The sequence below is a fragment of the Coregonus clupeaformis genome, chromosome 10 (genome assembly GCF_020615455.1).
Source record: "Coregonus clupeaformis isolate EN_2021a chromosome 10, ASM2061545v1, whole genome shotgun sequence".
Lineage (NCBI taxonomy): Eukaryota > Metazoa > Chordata > Actinopteri > Salmoniformes > Salmonidae > Coregonus > Coregonus clupeaformis.
In genome coordinates, this window is record NC_059201.1 from 51,380,997 (window position 1) to 51,403,574 (window position 22,578).

Sequence of the window (22,578 nt, forward strand, 5' to 3'; positions counted from 1 at the left end):
TTATTAAATAAATTTGATTGATTGGCTTCACCCCCTAACACTCACATCACAGTCCTGTATGTCGTCCATGGCCAGCAGGTTGTTGCCATGGCGCAACTGGAACTGGATGACTTCCAGGGCACACTGGACTTCGGCCTCCTCGCGGCCCCTGTGGGGCCCGCAATCCCTCACCATGTCCTGCAGCAGCAGGCTGTACTTGCTGATCCGCTGCACCGGCTTCAGCAGGTAAGACGACAGATCCATCTTGTCGCCCAGCTGCAGCTGTTTTTGCTAAAGTGTAGGGGAGATATACAGAGCATTCGGACAGTATTCAGACCCCTTGACTTTTTCCACATTTTGTTACGTTACAGCCTTATTCTAAAATTGATTAAATATTTTTTTTCTCTCATCAATCTACACTAAATACCCCATAATGATAAAGCAAAAACAGGTTTGCTAAATGTTAGCACTTTTATAAAAAATAAAAAAGTGAAATATCAGATTTACATAAGTATTCAGACCCTTTACTCTGTACTTTGTTGAAGCACCTTTGGCAGCGATTACAGCCTTGAGTCTTCTTGGGTATGATGCTACAAGCTTGGCACACCTGTATTTGAGGAGTTTCTCACATTCTTCTCTGCAGATCCTCTCATGCTCTATCAGGTTGGATGGGGAGTGTCGCTGCACAGCTATTTTCAGGTCTTTCCAGAGATGTTCTATCGGGTTCAAGTCCGGGCTCTGGCTGGGCCACTCAAGGACATTCAGAGACTTGTCCCGAAGCAACTCCTTGTTGTCTTGGCTGTGTGCTTAGGGTCGTTGTCCTTTGCCCCAGTCTGAGGTCCTCAGCGCTCTATAATAGGTTTTCATCAAGGAACTCTCAGTACTTTGCTGCATTCATCTTTCCCTCGATCCTGACTAGTCTCCTAGTCCCTTCTGCTGTAAAACATCCCCACAACATGATGCTACCACCACCATGCTTCACCGTATGGAAGGTTCAGGTTTACTCCAGACGGGATGCTTAGCATTTAGGCCAAAGAGTTCAATCTTGGTTTCATCAGACCAGAGAATCTTGTTTTTCATGGTCTGAGAGTCCTTTAGGTGCCTTTTGCCAAACTCCAAGTTGGCTGTCATGTGCCTTTTACTAAGGAGTGGCTTCTGTCCACTCTACCATAAAGGCCTGATTGGTGGAGTGCTGCAGAGATGATTATCCTTCTGGAAGGTTCTCCCATCTCCACAGAGGAACTCTGCAGCTCTGTCAGAGTGACCATAGGTTTCTTGGTCACCTCCCTGACCAAGGCCCTTCTCCCCCGATTACTCAGTTTGGCTGGGCCGCCAGCTCTAGAAAGACTCTTGGCGGTTCTAAACGTCTTCCATTTAAGAATGATGGAGGCCACTGTGTTCTTGGGGACCTTCAATGCTGCAGAAATGTTTTGGTACCGTTCCCCAGATCTGTGCCTTGACACAATCCTGTCTCGGATCTCTACGGACAATTCCTTCGACCTCATGGATTGGTTTTTGTTCTGACATGCACTGTCAACTGTGGGACCTTATATAGACAGGTGTGCCTTTCCAAATAATGTCCAATCAATTGAATTTACCACAGGTGGACTCCAATCAAGTCGTAGAAACATCTCAAGGATGATCAATGGAAACAGGATGCACCGGAGCTAAATTTCGAGTCTCATAGCAAAGGGTCTGAATACTTACAGTGAGGGAAAAAAGTATTTGATCCACTGCTGATTTTGTACGTTTTCCCACTGACAAAGACATGATCTATCTATAATTTTAATGGTAGGTTTATTTGAACAGTGAGAGACAGAATAACAAAAAAAAATCCAGAAAAACGCATGTCAAAAATGTTATGAATTGATTTGCATTTTAATGAGGGAAATAAGTATTTGACCCCTCTGCAAAATATGACTTAGTACTTGGTGGCAAAACCCTTGTTGGCAATCACAGAGGTCAGACGTTTCTTGTAGTTGGCCACCAGGTTTGCACACATCTCAGGAGGGATTTTGTCCCACTCCTCTCTGCAGATCTTCTCCAAGTCATTAAGGTTTCGAGGCTGACGTTTGGCAACTCGAACCTTCAGCTCCCTCCACCGATTTTCTATGGGATTAAGGTCTGGAGACTGGCTAGGCCACTCCAGGACCTTAATGTGCTTCTTCTTGAGCCACTCCTTTGTTGCTTTGGCCGTATGTTTTGGGTCATTGTCATGCTGGAATACCCATCCACGACCCATTTTCAATGCCCTGGCTGAGGGAAGGAGGTTCTCACTCAAGATTTGACAGTACATGGCCCCGTCCATCGTTCCTTTGATGCGGTGAAGTTGTCCTGTCCCCTTAGCAGAAAAAAACCCCCAAAGCATAATGTTTCCACCTCCATGTTTGATGGTGGGGCTGGTGTTCTTGGGGTCATAGGCAGCATTCCTCCTCCTCCAAACAGGGCGAGTTGAGTTTATGCCAAAGAGCTCGATTTTGGTCTCATCTGAACACAACACTTTGACCCAGTTCTCCTCTGAATCATTCAGATGTTCATTGGAAAACTTCAGACGGCCCTGTATATGTGCTTTCTTGAGCAGGGGGACCTTGCGGGCACTGCAGGATTTCAGTCCTTCACGGCGTAGTGTGTTACCAATTGTTTTCTTGGTGACTATGGTCCCAGCTGCCTTGAGATCATTGACAAGATCCTCCCTTGTAGTTCTGGGCTGATTCCTCACCGTTCTCATGATCATTGCAACTCCACGAGGTGAGATCTTGCATGGAGCCCCAGGCCGAGGGAGATTGACAGTTATTTTATGTTTCTTCCATTTGCGAATAATCGCACAAACTGTTGTCATCTTCTCACCAAGCTGCTTGACGATGGTCTTGTAGCCCATTCCAGCCTTGTGTAGGTCTACAATCTTGTCCCTGACATCCTTGGAGAGCTCTTTGGTCTTGGCCATGGTGGAGAGTTTGGAATCTGATTGATAGATTGCTTCTGTGGATAGGTGTCTTTTATACAAGTAACAAACTGAGATTAGGAGTACTCCCTTTAAGAGTGTGCGCCTAATCTCAGCTCGTTACCTGTATAAAATACACTTGAGAGGGGTCAAATACTTATTTCCCTCATTAAAATGCAAATCAATTGATAACATTTTTGACAAGCGTTTTTCTGGATTTTTTTGTTGTTATTATGTCTCTCACTGTTCAAATAAACCTACCATTAAAATTATAGACTGATCATTTCTTTGTCAGTGGGCAAATTTACAAAATCAGCAGGGGATCAAATACTTTTTTCCCTCACTGTATGTAAATAAGGCATTTCAGTTTGTTAATTTTAATACATTTGCTAAAATTAATAAAACATGTAAAAAACATTTTTTTGCTTTGTCATTATGGGGTATTATGTGTAGATTGATGAGGATTTTTATTTATTTAATCCATTTTAGAATAAGGCTGTAACCTAACAAAATGTGGAAAAAGTCAAAGGGTCTAAATACTTTCGGAATGCACTGTATAGGTTACAATAGATTTAGGGTAGATACAATACATAGGTACAGTAGATCAGTGCCGTACTTAAGCATTGATTTGTTAGGCCTTTGCTCATGCAAGGTTATTCCTTTTAACGCATCAACTTTTGGTTCCATGTCGTGCATTGTAACCCAACCAGTTTGCACAATCGACGTTGTCCGGTTTGCCAGCTATGTAACATTACTAGCTGTATCAGCCGTGGCCCTTGTTTTTGACGATTGTAGCTAACGTTATTGCTTAAATGTTACTGTTTGTGTTTTTCTTTGATTGTAGCCCTAGAAACTATCGTGGTTATTATCTTGGACGCAACTGAGCGCCAGAAACAGTCAGAGGCGCTACAGTTCTCTCGAGAACTTGCTGGAACTTTCCTGCTTGTTATGAGTTGAAACTGTCAGTGGGGCTAGTTTGTTCACCTCACAACGTTAATTCCTTCCTCCTGTCACGTTGCTCATGGTCTGTGACACATTGCAGAACACCTTTTTAGAAACACTTCTCTGTCATTGACCCCTGAAGACACAGGTGGAAATGTAGCATGCTTAATCATTAGCTTTTAGCATTATTTATTTAGAGAGATGGTATGTCTGGAAGTGTTAAGTGTGTTGTGAAGAAATGTATGCACTCACTAACTGTAAGTCGCTCTAGATAAGAGCGTCTGCTAAATGACTAAAATGTAAAATGTAAATGTAATTCCTTCAACAGCGTCTTAGTAGGAATGTCATACAATAGGAAAAGATTATGAAAATGCAGGACTATTGGGAAATGCATGTTATAATATACTATTAAAGGCCTCATAATTCCTTGCAAAACCGGTTGTTCCAGTGTCACTTCCACAACAAATTCATTTTATGGGCTCCAATGGGGATGAGTATTGCCTTATCTAATATCAGTGTACTGTGGGGGATGGTTGAGGTCCTCACCTTGAAGAAGTCATGGCCGTGGTTGATGAGTAAGCTGTCAGACTTGGGTTTGTTCTTGCTGTAGAGGGCGTACAGACCAAAGCTCTCTCTCTGGACAGAGGAAAAACAATCCAATCAACAAAGTTGAAACATTGGATGAAATGGATCGGTCTGCCTCGTTTCCAATTTCCAGTGAAAGACAACAAAAAATATCCCTATTTTTCGCATTGTCGGGAAGACAGGAAATGGGATTAAAAAAAGTGGAAATTCCCAGGAACTCTGTCTAATTGCCAGTGTGCACATCTGGAATATTTCCGACAGCGGTAGACACTACGTGCTTGTTGATTCAACAAGATTTTAGTTGAACTGACTTGTGGCATGCAGTCCACATCACTTGTTGGGGATTGCTAAGCAGATGAAAATACCAGATAAAAAGACTGAAGCGTCTCTCACCCCCAAAAGTTGTTGTTGGTTGTTTATTTAAGAGCAGTTGGATTAAAATAGACTGTTATACCAGCGGTACTGTCCTTTTAACTTCTCTGTGAAGTGATGGTGACACTACCCTGGAAAGGGTGCCGTCGTCACAGTTTTTGCTCTGTACAGAAAATGCTTTTGAAAACTTGATTGCGGACTATAAAACAATTGTTATAATAACAGTGGACTAAATAATGAAAGATTGTTTCGAGTGAAATATCCCTTTAAGGTTAGGGTTAGTTATCAAGCGGTTAAGGTACATAACGATGGGAACCCACATGTCGTAGGAAGCTGCGTCCCACCCTGAAGGGCTCTCGGAGGCAGCCCTCCAGCTCTTTCAGGAAGTGGTGTCGATGGAAGTCATGGAGCTTCTCCAGGTTGCCGAAAATGCTCCCCCTCTGGCCCCTTAGGTCCTGAGGCACGTCAGGCCTCTCCAGCTCGGGGAAGTAGTGCTCTCGGACGTAACCTAGAGATCGTACATACTCCCTCTCAGTCAACAAGAGCTCCTCCATGATCCTCTGCAACTTCCTGTCCACACAGGAAACAGGGAATCAGGATTTTTTAAGATGGATGAATTTATACAATGCATTCGCAAATTTAAGAAACCTACATGCCAAATATACACCATATATTGTGTTCCCTACAGGTTATAGAAAAGAGCTGAAGATCTGAACTATCCGTTCAGACCCCAGTCCTACCTACCTACAGGTTATGGAAAATGTGCTTTTTCAGTATTTCACCAGTTGATTTTCTCAAGGAGAAACCTTCCACTTCTATGCCACAGTATGTACATATAAAGTCCATTCGGAATGTATTTAGACCCATTGAATTTTTCCACATTTTGTTACGTTACAGCCTTATTCTAAAATTGATTCAATAAATGCTTTCCCTCATCAATCTACACACAATACCCCATAATGACAAAGTGAAAACAGGTTTTTAGAAATTTTTGCTAATTTATTCAAATTAAAAAACAGAAATACCTTATTTACACAAGTATTCAGGGTTTGCTATTAGACTAGAAATTGAGATCAGGTGCATCCTGTTTCCATTGATCATTCTTGAGATGTTTCTACAACTTGATTGGTGTCCATCTGTGGTAAATTCAATTGATTGGACAGGTTTTGGAAAGGCACACATCTGTCTATATAAGGTCCCACAGTTGACAGTGCATGTCAGAGCAAAAAACAAGCCATGAGGTGGAAGGAATTGTCTGTAGAGCTCAGAGACAGGATTGTGTCGAGGCACAGATCTGGGGAAGGTTACCAAAACATTTCTGCAGCATTGAAGGTCCCCAAGAAAACAGTGGCCTCCATCACTCTTAAAATGGAAGAAGTTTGGAACCACCAAGAGTCTTCCTAGAGCTGGCCGCCCGGCCAAACTGAGCATTCGGGGGAGAAGGGCCTTGGTCAAGGAGGTGACAAAGAACCAGATGGTCACTCTGACAGAGCTCCAGAGTTCCTCTGTGGAGATGGGAGAACCGTCCAGAAGGACAACCATATCTGCAACACTCCACCAATCAGGCCTTTATGGTAGATTGGCTAGACTAAACCACTCCTCAGTAAAAGGCACATGACAGCCCGCTTGGAGTTTGCAAAAAGCCTGAATGCCAAGCGTCACATCTGGAGGAAACCTGGCACCATACCTACGGTGAAGCACGGTGGTGGCAGCATCATGTTGTAGGGATGGTTTTTCAGCAGCAGGGACTGGGAGACTAGTCAGGATCGAGGGAAAGATGACTGGAGCAAAGTACAGAGAGATCCTTGATGAAAACCTGCTCCAGAGCGATCAGGACCTCAGACTGGGGCGAAGGTTCACCTTCCAACCGGACAACGACCCTAAGCACACAGCCAAGACAGGAGTGGCTTTGGGCCAAGTCTCTGAATGTCCTTGAGTGGCCCAACCAGAACATGTCTTGAGAGTCCTGAAAATAGCTGTCTGAAAACGTATGTACAGTTTTACCTTTATTTAACTAGGCAAGTCAGTTAAGAACAAATTCTTATTTACAATGACGGCCTACACCGGCCAAACCCGGGCGATGCTGGGCAAATTATGCGCCGCCCTATGGGACTCCCAATCAAGGCCGGTTGTGATACAGCCTGGAATCGAACCAGGGGGTCTGTAGTGACGCATCAAGCAATGAGATGCAGTGCCTTAGACCACTGCGCCACTCGGGAGCCCATACATACATACCGTTGAAGTCGGAAGTTTACATACACCTTAGACAAATACATTTAAACTCCGTTTTTCAAATTTCCTGACATTTAATCCTAATAAAAATTCCCTGTCTTAGGTCAGTTAGGATCACCACTTTATTTTAAGAATGTGAAATGTCAGAATAATAATAGAGAGAATTATTTATTTAAGCTTTTATTTATTTCATCACATTCCCAGTGGGTCAGAAGTTTACATACACTCAATTAGTATTTGGTAGCATTGCCTTTACATTTTTTAACTTGGTTCAAACGTTTCGGGAAGCCTTCCACAAGCTTCCCACAATAAGTTGGGTGAATTTATTGACCATCGTTATGTTTGGAGGAAAAAGGGTAAGGCTTGCAAGCCGAAGAACACCATCCCACCGTGAAGCACGGGGGTGGCAGCGTCATGCTGTGGGGGTGCTTTGCTGCAGGAGGGACTGGTTCACTTCACAAAATAGATGGCATCATGACGAAGGAAAATTATGTGGATATATTGAAGCAACATCTCAAGACATCAGTCAGGAAGTTAAAGCTTGGTCGCAAATGGTTCTTCCAAATGAACAATGACGCCAAGCATACTTCCAAAGGTGTGGAAAAATGGCTTAAGGACAACAAAGTCAAGGTATTGGAGTGGCCATCACAAAGCCCTGACCTCAATCCCATAGAACATTTGTGGGCAGAACTGAAAAAGCGTGTGCGAGCAAGGAGGCCTACAAACCTGACTCAGTTACACCAGCTCTGTCAGGAGGAATGGGCCAAAATTCACCCAACTTATTGTGGGAAGCTTGTGGAAGGCTACCCGAAACGTTTGACCCAAGTTAAACAATTTAAAGGCAACGCTACCAAATACTAATTGAGTGTATGTAAACTTCTGACCCACTGGGAATCTGATGAAAGAAATAAAAGCTGAAATAAATCATTATCTCTACTATTATTCTGACATTTCACATTCTTAAAATAAAGTGGTGATCCTAACTGACCTAAGACAGGGAATGTTTACTAGGATTAAATGTCAGGACTTGAAAAACTGAGTTAAATGTATTTGTCTAAGGTGTATGTGAACTTCCGACTTCAACTGTAAATGTGATTTCAGTATTTTATTTTTAATAAATTTGCTAAGAAAATCTAAAAAACAGTTTTTGCTTAGTCATAATGGGGTATTGTGTGTAGATTGATGAGGGAAAACAACTTTAATGAAAATGTGGAAAAAGTCAAGGGGTCTGAATACTTTCCATATGCACTGTACATTATAGTTAACTGTAAATACTACAGTATATTACAGTAAGTACTACAGTATTCACTGTAGTGTTTTTGCAGACTTTAGTCCACAGAAACACTACAGTGAATACTATAGTGTTTACACAATAGTACACTATAGTATTTTTTCATGTAGGTATATCCTAATAACTGTGACTGGTTTACTTAGTGTAGTTATTGTAAAGGTTTCTGGCAACTCATCTTCATCTGAAATCTAACAAAGGCCCAAAGAAAAGCCATCTCTATGTTGCACTTCTACTAACACTGCATGCTGTAAATGTCATTTGTCACTCATTTGTTTAAACTGCCAGTAAGCATGATTTCAAGACTTATTTCACAGAACCATTTCAATAACAATGTTATTTTGTTTGTCTGAATTGCAGATTGTTAATAGTTCTTGGGTGACTATTGGCATGTAGGTTTTCTTGGAATTTCTGGGGAAACATTTGCATGTTATTTTGGGATAGCTTTTCACATAGCTGTTGAGAATTGGGAGGTCCATCACTCACAGGACATTGTTTCCATTATCTTCAGCTTGTGTGTCGGCCAAAGATGAGGCCTTCTGGGTCCTGTCACCATTCGGGTCACAGGGGTCAGCGAAGGACACTGAAGACACCTCTGTGGGGTCACCATCTTCTCTGTCATCGTCCCTTTTCCCATTTGTCCTACAGCAGGAGTGGCCGGAGCAGAAACTTCCATTATGGGAGATATCATAAGGGTTTTGGGGGGACTGCAGTGCCACTACTAAGGGCCGACTATGGGAGTGTCTTGCCGACAAGGGGGAGGAGCCATACTCTGAGGACAGGAGAGAGCTCATACAGGAACCCTCACTCAGGGACCACCCCAAAGCGCCACGTTTCCATGGAAACGCCTCACACCCACCAATCAGATCCCCCGTCTTGAGGTCCGTCTCGCTGTGGTGCCTTCCTGGTCCAACTTCTCCATCTTGGGGCACCGCTGTCGTCAGTTTCCCCTCTATGCCTGGGGATTTGGGTGACTGGGATGCTTCTTTGGTTCCTATGCTCCCTTTCGAGTCCGCTTTGAAAGGGAGGTTAAAACACGTGATGTGAGTGCTGTCCCTTGCACGGCTGTCTCTGCTCTCCATCTGTTCCACGGAGGCCCTCTCTGAGTTATTGGCAATATCGGGCACCCCTGGATGGGAGGTTGAGGCTTGGGTGAGGGAGCAAGGGGCCACCACCTCCTCCTCCTCTTTCTCCCTCTCCTTCCCTGTCTCTAACACCCTGCTCTTCACTTGAGCTCCGCCAGCTGTGGGTTGCTGCTGGTATTTGTTTGCTGTGTTCTCCTGCTGCTGCAATCTCTCCCCCAGCCGCTGACTGACTTCCTGGCACTGGAACCAGACTGCATTCCACAAATTCATCCCCCCAGAGCCCCTCATGCTGCAGGCTTTGGCTTTGATCTTCTGGAAGTGTCGGGCCGAGAAGCAGTCAACCAATCTCTCCTCGTAGGTCTTAAGCATGCTTAGATTGGCTTTGGCAGGATAGCACCCTGTCTCTACCTGCTCCAGATATTGCCTGCATTCCTTAGCAAGGGCAGCAGCCTAGAGGAAACAGTACAGAGATCAGTGTTATTTTAGAGGTGTTAGAGAAGTTATATCTTGGATGGGGAGTCAGGGTTCTAAAAAGATTGATGGGAATATTTATGACTGTTGTGGTTAGGGGTTAAAGAGGGGGCCTGTCCGCATATTGTAAAAATGTATCAATCCTTCCTTCATTTCCTCAGTTCACACGTGATATGAGTTACAACAGACAACATGGTGGTAGTGGTGGTAAAAGTAATGTGGTTGGAGAAATTAAGCAGAGTTTGGGTCAATGTTATATCAATTCGAATTAGTTGACATTCCTCCATAAAAGTGAGTTACATTTCTTGCAATTGGGAGGAATTTAAATGGAATTAACTCACTAAGAAAGAAGGTAAGGACTAAAGGAAGGGAAGGAATGGAGTATTTTTCAGAGTATTTTGACAGGTCTTCCTCAACTTCCTCAACTAACCTCTTCACAGAAGCGGTAGACATGCACCATGTTGTCAAGCTCGGTACGCCGTTGCTCGGCGCGCAACATAAAGTCGGCCATATTGGATTTGAACGTGTTCATCACAGTCCTAAAAACCTCAGTCTCGGGGTTGGAGTTGGTGGAACCCAGAATCTTCTCCACCTCCATCACCAGGGTCAAGGTCTTCTGTTTCTTCTCCTATGATGAATAACAAAAGATGTCAACATTTTACAGTAGGGTTATTATCTGCCTATGCATCCTTATTTCATTGGCACTAGGATTGTAACCGGTGCTATGGTCAGATTACATGAAAATAGAGCTCTTGGGCCACCACACCCGTGATGGGTTTGGCATCGAAATAAGGATGGATAAACAGAAAATAACCTCATATCTACAGTCAAATATGATGGTGGACTTTTGCTTCCAATGGTCCTGGGGCCCTTGTTAAGGTCAACGACATCATGAACTTTACCCAGTACCAGGACATTTTAGCCAAAAACCTGGTTGCCTCTGCCAGGAGGCCGAAACTTGGCTGCAAGTGGATCTTCCAGCAACCCCAAGCACACATCAAAATCCACAAAGAAATGGTTAATTGAAAAACTGTGGTTTGAATTGAAAGTGCAGATGAAGGATATCAATGATCTGGAAGGATTCTGTTCGGAGGAATGGTCTAAGATCCCTCCAAATGTGTTCTCCAATCTCATAAAACCATTTAGGAAAAGGCTCAGTGCCGAAATCCTCACAAGGTGAGGTATTGGAAGGTATTAAAAACAGGGGTGCCAATATTTTTTACCCCTATCTTTTTGAGAAAAATAATATTACTTGTTAAAGAAATTATCTTTATCTGAGCAATTGTCTTAGCATACAATATAGCTCAGTATTTGTATTATTTATTTTATAGTATTTTTTGCTCATCTTTATCAAGGGTGCAAATATTTCTGGACCTGACTGTGCCTCATGAGCTTAGTTAATTTGTCTAACCCCAACCCAGCTGTACCTTGGCCTGAGTGAGGACGGTGTCAAAGCGCTGAAAGGCTTGGTTCACACTCTCCAGGGTGTCCTCAGTGGAGTTGGAGTCCTTCAGCCGTTGCTCTCCTTCTGTATCGAACCATGCCATTGCCTACAAGGTACAAATTCAGATAGGGAATTATACATCATAAAGCATACTAACAGACCCGGGTGAAAATAGTATTAGTTTTCTTTCAATAATGTTAGGTGTGCTTGATTATACTACACAATATACTTCCAGCTGAATGTTCTGTAAGGTTACAACCTCCTGACCTACCATATTGAGATTTGACTCCGCCTCCCTGAGTTTGAGCAGGAAGTCCAGATGCTGTAGTGATTCATTGGACCTCATCACCAGGGTATGAACACTCTCTTCCATCTGGTTATATAGGACCGTCACTGACTCCAAGGCATCCCTGTAATGAGAGGTGGACATTGGCAAACATTCACTCTTTTCCTCTCCACCTTGATAGATGATGTGTGGTCAGTGGTGTTCTGGCAGAAAATGGCTGCCTTGGTATCACCTAGATCCCTCAAACTCAACTTTGGACCTCGAAGCCAGTTCCACTGCATTTTTTTTATTGTTCCCCTCTATTCAGAGATTGATTTAGACCTGGGACATCAGGTGAGTGCAATTAATTATCAGGTAGAACAGAAAACCAGCAGGCTCCGGACCTCGTAGGGTAAGAGTTGAGTACCCCTGACATACTGTAGATGGTTGCTACCATAGAGATGGATAGAGGGCTCACTTGCCAAGAAGCCTGTTTTAGAATGGGCAATGCAATGGAGGGCAAGTAGTCAACTAGGTAGGTGGGACATAGAAGCAATCAATGGCAAAGATAGGTGTGCCCTCTTTACATCTCTAAGGGTACTACACACAGTTAATCGCAATAATTTATGAATTAGATAAAGAACAATACCTGTAGTCGTCGGACTTGGTAAATCGAAACTCCTCCCTCCTCATTCTGGTCAGGATGGCCCCACCTTCTCTCTGTAAATGGACCAATCGGGCATCCTGCAGCACCTCTTTCATTGAGGTCTTCTGATCTTGAATACATAGCTGCACATCCTGAACAAAAAACAACCCAAGGGAAAAAAATCAGCTCTGAAAAAGTCATGCTATAGACTTATATTATTTTTCATTTATAATAATTGTAATGCGCTACCTGGTCGGTGTCTGTTTTTGGATTACCATCAATTTTCTTGATTGCTCTATGTAGTAAATGGGCTGCCCCTTGCAAGTCCGACACAAAGGAAACCAGTTTCTGAAAAACAGGAAAAAGATTTTAGGATTCAGACTCATCCCAAAACAAGGCTGATGCAATAGATTTGGGGAATTTATGGTTCAGAATAGCAAAGACAACGGCCACGCGATTCCGAACAAGCTCACTTCCAAACCGATTTCTTGCCCACTATTCGTATGCCCTTGTTGACTAGCCCTTGCGAATTTGAAAGAATTGGAAATGTATTAGCAAGAGACATATTCCCTAAATCTACCCAGTTCTTTTCAGATCGGTGAGGGGGTAAGCAACAAGGCCCTAGTGATAGGGCCAAGTGATCCGTATAGAACTATAACGTGTTCACAATCACAATCGGTTTCATATTCAACATATTAACGTGAGTTAATCTGTGTTATAAGAGCAATCTCCAGTGGGTGTGGTAGAACAGCTGCTTACTTTACTGGAAACTAAGTGAATAATGTGTCATCATGTGGGCGCTACTGGAATGATACAGTGGGATGTATTGTATATGCATGGTCTTTGAGATGGACAATGCATTGGTATTATAGTGAAATTAACACAAGTAAAGAATCTACAATAGCATTGAAGTGAGCAACTATCAACTACAATGTAAAATGTTGATGACACTTGTATAGCAGATTTAATTAACTTGTACTTCTAGAAATCTTGACCATACTACCCGGGTAGACTGAAGCTCATTTAAAGAGGCCATTACATATGGAAAACCCATTTATAAATATTATACTGCACCTGGTGAAACTGCAGCCAATCAATGTGGCTGTAGGGAAAGTTCCCGCCTAGGTCAGAGGTCAGCTGTTGTCCCTCCACCGTCTTGTGCAGGGCCTTCAGAGAGGTCACCACGTCCATCTGATTGACGGGAGTCATGAGGGGAGGGGTCAGTCATATTACAGATAGCGGGCCTGACAATGTGGACGTGTCTCAACAGTCACAGATAGCATCCTTGAAGACACATCCCTCCTATTGCTTTCAGATTAGTTGAAGGAGAAGATGGAGAGGAGACACTGACTTTTAGACTATTGGGACACAGCCATGGAGTCTTGTGAAACAGGATTGTGTGTGTGTGTGTGTGTGTGTGTGTGTGTGTGTGTGTGTGTGTGTGTGTATGTGCTTGTGAATGTGCTTGCCATGTGTACATGCGCATGTATGTGTTATCTGACCTGTAGCCCAGGGTGTCTTTCAGGGCGAGGGCTTGTTTCTTTATCCACCAGCATCAGCACACTATGAACTGCATGCAGGGCTTGCTCCTATAGGGCCGACCAATAAGGAAACATGTCAGGACAAGGCATCATGCAAGGTCATCATAATGTGTTCTTCACTATAGGGATTCACGTTTGTATGTGTCCCCAAGATGTGTTTAAATGGTCGGTAAATATCTATGAGAGAAAGTGATAGATCATTGTCAATGACATAATTGACTACTGTGCAGTTGACAGAAATCACTATGAATTCATAAAGGACAAATTGGGTGAAGTCAGTCATGTACAGCAACCAATATATCCTTGTGGACTTCCCAGGCAACAGCAATCCCCAATCATGAACTGCAGCAACGATTCTTTACTTTAGTCAGATCAATAGCTCTGTCTGTTGTGTGACCTGTTGTCATCTATCTGTTGTCTTTTTTGATTGTCTTTTTTACCTCAGTGCTTGAGAATGCAAGAGAAATCTTGCAAAAGCCAATAATGTGAACTAAACTGAACTTAACTGATGAACTGCTTGAACTGCCCCCATATTGCATTTGAACACTGAGTAACTAGATACACCACAATCAGCTCTTTATCTCAGAATGGGTGGATTATAGTTTGACAGTTGATTTATTATGATGTGATGACTCTTATTTTCCTAACCTGAAGCATCATTAGGGCTTTGTAGAAGAGGGAGGGAGGGGGCTTCTTCCTGGCATTGATCACCACTGTCATTCCCAGGTCCCGGACCTCTTTTCTAGAAGAAAACAGGAAAGCATGTTGGGGCACATTTAAAAGTTGTTCAAACTTCCCTGGAATTTGAAGTGTTATTTGAGTGGTAGTGTTGTCATTGTGGTTTGTCAGGACGGGATGCCTCTTAAAGGGTTAAATGAGGGACATTAAGGGGACAACATTAAAGGGCTAATCTGTTTTAACGAGACAGCCGTCACCTTGAATTTCAAAGTGTGTCCATTAAAGCTGTGTAAACGGATTAGACTGTAAAATGAGTATTATGAGGACATTTGGCTTTTAAACAGCTCTGGCTGCGAGACCAGTATCAGCTAGGGGTAAAGCTACAGGGTTAACTGAGAACAGAGTGGATGGCGTGTCTTTATCTGTTAATCTGTTTTAGAAGTGGGAGACTATGGCCCTGTTCAAATACTTTACAAATGCATCCTTCCTTACTTCTTCCATTGGAGTAATCCCTGATATGATTGGACAATTTTGCTACATACAGTCCTCAAACCATGTCAGTTGCGCTGATTACTTCAAGGATGGGGGGGGAGGAAGGATGCATTATTAAAGTATTCGAAAAGGGCCCTACTAGTGTTGTGTGAGACATAAGATGGTGGTATTTCACTGCCCCCCAGTGGTGAAAAGATATAGCCCAAAATCTATGACAAATGTTTTGACAACATGCATTAAAATTAATAATATTAATATGCCATTTAGCAGACGCTTTTATCCAAAGCGATTTACAGTCATGTGTGCATACATTTTTAGGTATGGGTGGTCCCGGGGATCAAACCCACTACCATGGCATTACAAGCGCCATGCTCTACCAATTGAGCTACAGAGGACCACCCATCAAAATGTGCTGAGAGGGTTACCTAAATGACTTCCAAACAATGTAAAATATTCACTTCCATTGCATAGTTTCAACTCACACAATGTGTGTTAACAGTGTGTATTACAAGGACACACAAAAAAAGCATGAATCACAATTATAGTAAGGTAAGAGTGGAAAGACCAGGCCCCGGTTTCCCGATACTGATGGGCTTATGAGTGTTTTAACGATGCATCATCCCTACAATGGCCGAAACTGTAACATGCGTTTCCCAAAACACCACGCAGCTCCGAGAGAGATATTATCACCTATGTCTATATCGCTGCAAATATTGAGGAAGTTTATTCTAATGCCTAACGAATAAAAATCACAGATTTGGTACATCATTGCGGACATGTTGTTACACATCATGATATATACTGAACCAAAATGTAAATGCAACATGTAAAATGTTGGTCCCATGTTTCATGAGCTGAAATAAAAGATCCCAGAATTTTCCAAATGCACAAAAATCTTATTTTCATCCCTGTTAGTGAGCATTTCTCATTTGCCAAGATAATCCATCCACCAGACAGGTGTGGCATATCAAGAAACTGATTAAACAGCATGATCGTTACACAGGTTCACCTTGTGCTGTGGACAATAAAAGGCCACTCTAAATTGTGCAGTTTTGTCACACAACACAATGCCACAGATGTCTCAAGTTTTGAGGGAGCGTGCAATTGGCATGCTGACTGCAGGAATGTCCACCAGAGCTGTGGCCAGAGAATTTAATGTTAACTTCTCTACCATTCTCCACCACCTTCGATGGCCACTGGCACGCTGGAGAAGTGTACCCTCCACAGATGAATCTGTACCGGGCAGATGACAGACAGCGTGTATGACGTCGTGTTAGGCGAGCGGTTTGCTGATGTCAACATTGTGAACAGAGTGCCCCATGGTGGTGGTGGGATTATGGTATGGGCAGGCATAAGCAAATAGTCTGGGTAGCCATGATTAGCTGGTCAGGAGTCTTATGGCTTGGGGGTAGAAGCTGTTGAGAAGCCTTTTGGACCTAGACTTGGCGCTCCGGTACCGCTTGCCGTGCGGTAGCAGATAGTACAGTCTATGACTATTGTGGCTGGAGTCTTTTACCATTTTTAGGGCCTTCCTCTGACACCGCCTGGTATAGAAGTCCTGGATGGCAGGAAGCTTGGCCCCAGTGATGTACTGGGCCATTACGCACTACCCTCTGTAGTGCCTTGCGGTCGGAAGCCGAGCAGTTGCCATACCAGGCGGTGATGCAACCAGTCAGGATGCTCTCGATGGTGCAGCTGTAGAACCTTTTGAGGAGCTGAGGACCCATGCCAAATATGTTCAGTCTTTGAGGGGGAATAGGCTTTGTCGTGCCCTCTTCACGACTGTCTTGGTGTGTTTGGACCATGATAGTTTGTTGGTGATGTGGACACCAAGGAACTTGAAGCTCTCAACCTGCTCCATTACAGCCCCATCGATGAGAATGGGGGTGTGCTCGGTCCTCCTTTCCTGTAGTCCACAATCATCTCCTTTGTCTTGATCACGTTGAGGGAGAGGTTGTTATCCTGGCACCACACGGCCAGGTCTCTGACCTCCTCCCTATAGACTGTCTCATCGTTGTCGGTGATCAGGCCTACCACTGTTGTGTCGTCGGCAAACTTAATGATGGTGTTGGAGTCGTGCTTGGCCATGCAGTCATGGGTGAACAGGGAGTACAGACGTCCACGTCTTCGGCACCCGTGGAACAGTGAACTGTAACTCAGTAAAATCTTTGAAATTGTTGAATGTTGCCATTATATTTTTGTTCTGTTTATATTGAGTTAAAATTCACAGACAGTGCAGCCTACAATTAGCAAAACAGAACTACTTTGACTGAATATGAAATTGATTTAAACATGATTGAATATATAGGCCTTTGTAGCCTAATTACCTACTGCAGTCATTTCGGTTTTAATTCGATTTTTTTTTTAAATCCTTCGCTTGTTTGAAACAATTGCAAAGACATTGGTAACTTTGTATTTATAGTTAATTTTAGTAACATTGCTTTTGGGAAACTGGGCCCAGACCAGTTGATCAACTACACCCTATACAAAATCACATACAGTAAACTCCCTTGAACTATCACCGAAGATGACTAGGGATTGATTGGTATTACCTGGGGATGGAGTGAAGGTAGAGTAGCACTTTACACACCTCCTGGGCGGACAGCAGAGGAGACGTCCAGGCCTGCCTGTCCCCATGGACCTCCAGTACGGCCCTGCCCACCCTGTCTCTGCTACCTGGGGGTGGAGGGGACAATAGAGGGTGTCATGGAGAGATAGAGAAAGTGTGGACCAGTGGCGTATTCATAAGGGAACACCGTAGCAACACGCTTTGCAAAGGAAAACAATTTTTTTTGTTTCTTATTGGACAACACTGGGTATCACTGGATGTCATGCAGAACAAACACAATACCTGGTAGACTGACGATGCCCAGGTGAAGTAGGCCGCTGATGCTTCTGAAGATGGAGTCTTGGGAGGGGGGATATGGAGGAGTTCTGTATATGGGGGAGGGGGGTTGGATTGGAGGTGCTGATGGCTTAGTCTTTGGACTCTGGAGTTTGGTGTCAGGTCCGTTGGGGTGTGTAGTAGTGTGCGTTTCAACTTTGCCAGGCGGGGGATCTTGAGGTAAAAAAAATGACAGATACCAACCAGAAAGTGAATGTGTTTGCACTATTTATTGCATCTTCTCTGTTGTGTCTCTTCTTCTCTCATGTCTCTGATTATGTCTGTGTTTATAATTTTAATCAACTTAATCAGTGTTGTTCAAGACTGTGTTTAGAACTGTTCTAGCCTAACACCAACACTTCGCATCCAACTAAACAACTAATCATCACATACTGTATGTTAGTGCTGGGCTAAAACAAAAGCCTGCACACAGTCTTGAACAACACTGATTAAGTTGATTGAAATGATAAACACAGAAAGAGACATCAGAGACGCATAATATATTTCTCACTAACCAGGGTTGAAGAACAATGCTCTACTGTAAAGTCTTCCTGGTCAAATTGTTTTGGCATTCAAAAAGACTTGACCTTTTAGCACTGGGAGCATTTATTTTTTAGACATAGATCTCAATGGCTGTCTTTCATATAAACCTTAACCTTACGTGCCACCGTTGCACTATGCACAGCCTTTAAACATTGGACATGCTCTCTCCCTGTAACCAAACACTTTGAGGCTGTTAAGCCTGGCTTTGATTTCTAGAATCCTAATTGACTTCATCTAGAGCCAACAAAGGCTTGTCTGTGCACCCTCTCCCTCCCCAGTCCAATAGTCTCTAACAAGCATGTCTTGAGTCCTCGGAGGGCCCATGTGAGGGTGTAGAGAGGGAGGGTTTCATAGGGAATGGGGACAGTCCCCTCTCCTTCTTCCCTAGCCCCCTGCTAGACCTCTGAGTGCCCTTGTGAGTCCTCTTGTGAGGGTGTAGGAAACGGGAACAGTGTATTCTCCTCCCTCCTTCACCCCCTGTCTCTCTTCATAAAAGGAATGTCATGTTTATTACCATAGCTAATGGACACTGGCCTAATGGCCCCCTTCAACACAGCACACTCCCTTCAGCAAAAGGGGTCAAGGTTGAGGTTAAATTAGTTGGTGTACACAGAGATGGTTTTGGTGTCCCTTTGAAACATGCACTATTTATGAAGCAAGACAGTAAGCTGGATGGGGTACAACAATACTAGTCTATGTTGCAAATTTCTTCCAATACCAAAGACATCACTGTATGGTTCAGGTCAGCACAAAAGTGTGTAAAGGGAACAGTAGTCCCTCTTACCATTCTTTGCAGACTGCCAACTCTCCAGCTTGGGGGACACCAGGCCGAAGGCAGTGATTTTCTTACACTGGACACTGGGGGGGGTCATCTCTGGACAGATGTCACTGTGGCTCCTGTTGTTCAGTTTATGAACCAGAGGACTTCCTCTGGCAGTCTCGGACACAGTGGAGAGTGACCTGGGCTTGGCCTTGTGTTTACCAATGGTTTTCACTGCCTCCGGGTTCCAAACTGGCTTGGAGGTGAAGTCACACTCAAAGGCATCAACCACGCCCGGGTGAGGGCCCACCGGAGGTAAGATTAACATTGAATCAGGTCCCATTTGATGGGCTTTGTGGTTTGTTTGAAATTCTTGGTTATGGGGTTCCACTTGGCAGAGTTTATGAATGACTTGAGGTTCTTTAGTATGTTTTCCTGGTTCGTGAGTTACGGCAGGTTCGATAGATTTGTGTGTTATGTGATTTAGGTTTGGGGATTCCTTAGCGAAGTGCCCATGTTGGTGTGGCTCGTGACATACAATAGGCTCCTTATAGTGGTTACAGCACTCCCAGAGGTCCTGACCCAGACCTCTGGCGTGACCCTTGAAGCCTGACTCCTCCCCTCCGCAGGGGCCGGAAACTGGGTTGCGCAGTGCTGCTAGGTAGGAGTCCCTGTACCTGCACTTTAGTTCATACCCACTAGGCTCTTGCCCTAGTCTCCTCTGGCTGCATGGTGTGCAAGGCTCCTCCGCAAACCTGAGGGTGCACCCACAGGGGGTGCTGCTCCCATGCGGTATAGGAGGAGGGGGCCTGACTGGTTTGAACAAAGGGAGAGGAGTAGAAGGGTTGGGATTCCTACTGCGTCCCGCAAGAGACTCTTTCTCCTTGGAGAACTCCACTAAATCCACATAGTCACCTTCGATCTCGTGGTAGTTCCAGCTGGTGTCCCAGGTGTTGGGCGACACCCAGCCCACAGGCTTGACTAGGGGTTTGGCATGCAGTTTGGGGACAGGTTTTTCATGGTCCCCATTGATTAGTTTCGAGGTACCATCCATGAGTCGCAAGGACACAGAGATCCCGTCCCTGGCAGGAAGGATCATGGTCTCCAGAGAAAGGGCGGAAGATGTAGAGTCGGAAGAGGATGGAATCTGCAACTGCCGTGACTCAAACGGAACGTCCCGGATAACACTTGGTGTAGTCATGGTCTTGGGCTTGACCAGAAACTCGGGGATGGCCACTTGCGCCCAGGGCACCTTCATCACTCCCTGGTCGGTGGAAAGCAGGCAGTGGGACAGCGGGGTGCCATGGCGGCCATCGTTCACCTCCCTCAGCCAATCAAGGGTAAAGATACAGGGGTAGGTGGTGTCGGGGATGGGGGTCTCCTCCACCTCATGGCAGCCCTCCTCCAGGAGACTCTTGAGGACGATGCGGGTTGCCTGTTCGCCAAAGGGCTCCAACTGCAGGTAGAAGTCTCCGGGGCGCAGCAGGAGAGGGTTGAGGGGGGCCAGCTGGATTACTGTCCTGTCGTGGAGGCACAGGGGCCAGCCCTCACAACGGAAAAGCACATCCGAGTATGCAGCCTGGGGAGAGGGAGGGAGAGATGGGAGAGTGGGTGAGTTGCATGGATTTATGATCCTTTATGTCAGTTTCTCATCGTCAGTCCTGCAGTAGGATTGCATTTTTTTGTTCCAGCCCAGCTCAGCACCAGCTCAACTGATCTCAACTAATCATCAACTCCCTTGATGAGTTTAATTAGGTGGGTTAATGCTGGACTAGAAGAAAAAATACTAAATGATCCAACATTTACATTCCCGGGGTTCCGACTAGGGGTGCACTTAAGCTATGTATTATGTGACATGAGGAGACTAGAATCCAAAACAAATTAGGCTTACTTCTACTTCAAAATTGTATTTTACAGACTGGAATGCAATGAGGGAAGGATAAATAACTCAAATTCACCTTCATATGTGCACTACTGAGCTGTGGTTATGAAAAACTAAAGTGAACCCCAGATTCTGGCCTAAACCCAACTTTTCTTGAGCCTCTAACAAAGACAAATGGAATCCTAGACTGTGTTCTCTTTTCTTTTGAACACTTTGAGGAGAAACAATAAAATGTGATCCTTTGCTGAGTGATGTCAGCTCAGTTGCATGTCTGGCTAGGATCCACAGACATTTCCTGAAGCATAAACAACAGCTTGGATATATCCCGCGACAGACAAGTCAACCTTTTGTTGATGTCTTTTTCTGTAATACAGTTAGAACCTCAACGTGAAGTTGCTCCATCTATTCCGTGTGTGCGTGTGTGTGTACACGTGCGTGCGTGCTTGTGTGTGTGTACTCACACACGCCGCCTGCTGCACGCTCTCCAGGAGGTGTTTGGACGGGATGAGGAAGTCGAGCAAGCAGTGCAGCGCGTCACCATGGAAGCGCTCCTCGATGGTCCTAAACAGCTGACTGAGGACGGTGGGCGCTGTGACCTCAAAGGGCGGGAACAGAGCAGACAGGGCACTCTGGATGGAAGAGTCCAGGGATTCTGGGTTCTGAGAGGGGGGGTTAGGGAAGAGATGTTTTTGTGTCAAGTCACCTCCCACATCAACTAACATGTTCACACAAGTCCCTTTGATTTAATTTCACTTTCATATAAGATAGGATAGCATGACCAAAGAGTGAATGATAATGTAATTGTACCCTGACCCTTTTTTGTCATTGCAGAAATTGGAATGCAAGTATGTTTGACAGAGTGCAAATCCCCAAATATGAGTGTGTGTGTGTGTGAATAACTTCAGAGGTGAGTGTCAATTTTGAATTCCACTAGTGTTGACAGCACCGCTTTGTTTGAAGAAAGTAAACATAACTGCAGAACGTCCAAAAAGATAAATACACTGTAAATGTAAAGCCACAGGACAGCTATTTTTCTTGGCCTTTACCCCTGTACTGGGCCCTTTGGAATGCCTCAAAGCAAATCACTTTAGCGTCTGCAACCAACAAATGTTGAAATTTGAAGTACTGTACAGCAGTGAATGCTCCTCAGTGGAGGAAAGGGAGGATGATTTAGGTTTTAATTTTTTATATGAAACATTATACATATGTATCCTCTTTAGATAAAACTATACTAAATATAGTAACGTCAGCAAATACCTGATTAAAACACACTGTTTTGCAATGAAGGTCTACAGTAGTCTCAACAACACCCTCTAGGGTAGAACCATGGTGTAGCCAGAGGACAGCTATTTTCCATCCTCCTCTGGCTACATCGACTTCAATACAAAACCCAGGAGCCTCGTGCTCCTCACCCCCTCAATTATGACAACTTCCGGAGGACGTCCTCCAACCAATCAAAGCTTTTGCAGTATGAACTAACATGTTTTCCATCCAATCAAAGGATCAGAGAAGGAACCTAGTACTACGCATGTGTGATTTAGAAGCGTG

At 44.2% G+C, this 22,578-nt stretch overlaps 1 protein-coding gene across 1 annotated transcript in view; it reads right to left on the reverse strand.

Moving 5' to 3' along the window:
* LOC121575532 (uncharacterized protein KIAA1755-like) overlaps positions 1-22,578 on the reverse strand; it is a 65,734-nt gene that overhangs the window by 22,487 nt on the left and 20,669 nt on the right. The window contains exons 2-17 of the mRNA XM_041888693.2: positions 21,492-21,689; positions 19,173-20,727; positions 17,813-18,019; positions 17,514-17,637; positions 14,440-14,533; positions 13,753-13,839; positions 13,325-13,441; positions 12,500-12,598; positions 12,254-12,402; positions 11,611-11,749; positions 11,323-11,445; positions 10,326-10,523; positions 8,826-9,874; positions 5,140-5,389; positions 4,409-4,498; positions 46-270 (exon numbers count right to left, since the gene is read on the reverse strand). Coding sequence (XP_041744627.2) covers positions 46-270; positions 4,409-4,498; positions 5,140-5,389; positions 8,826-9,874; positions 10,326-10,523; positions 11,323-11,445; positions 11,611-11,749; positions 12,254-12,402; positions 12,500-12,598; positions 13,325-13,441; positions 13,753-13,839; positions 14,440-14,533; positions 17,514-17,637; positions 17,813-18,019; positions 19,173-20,727; positions 21,492-21,689 — 4,704 coding nt within the window. The remainder of the gene's footprint in view (positions 1-45; positions 271-4,408; positions 4,499-5,139; positions 5,390-8,825; positions 9,875-10,325; positions 10,524-11,322; positions 11,446-11,610; positions 11,750-12,253; positions 12,403-12,499; positions 12,599-13,324; positions 13,442-13,752; positions 13,840-14,439; positions 14,534-17,513; positions 17,638-17,812; positions 18,020-19,172; positions 20,728-21,491; positions 21,690-22,578) is intronic.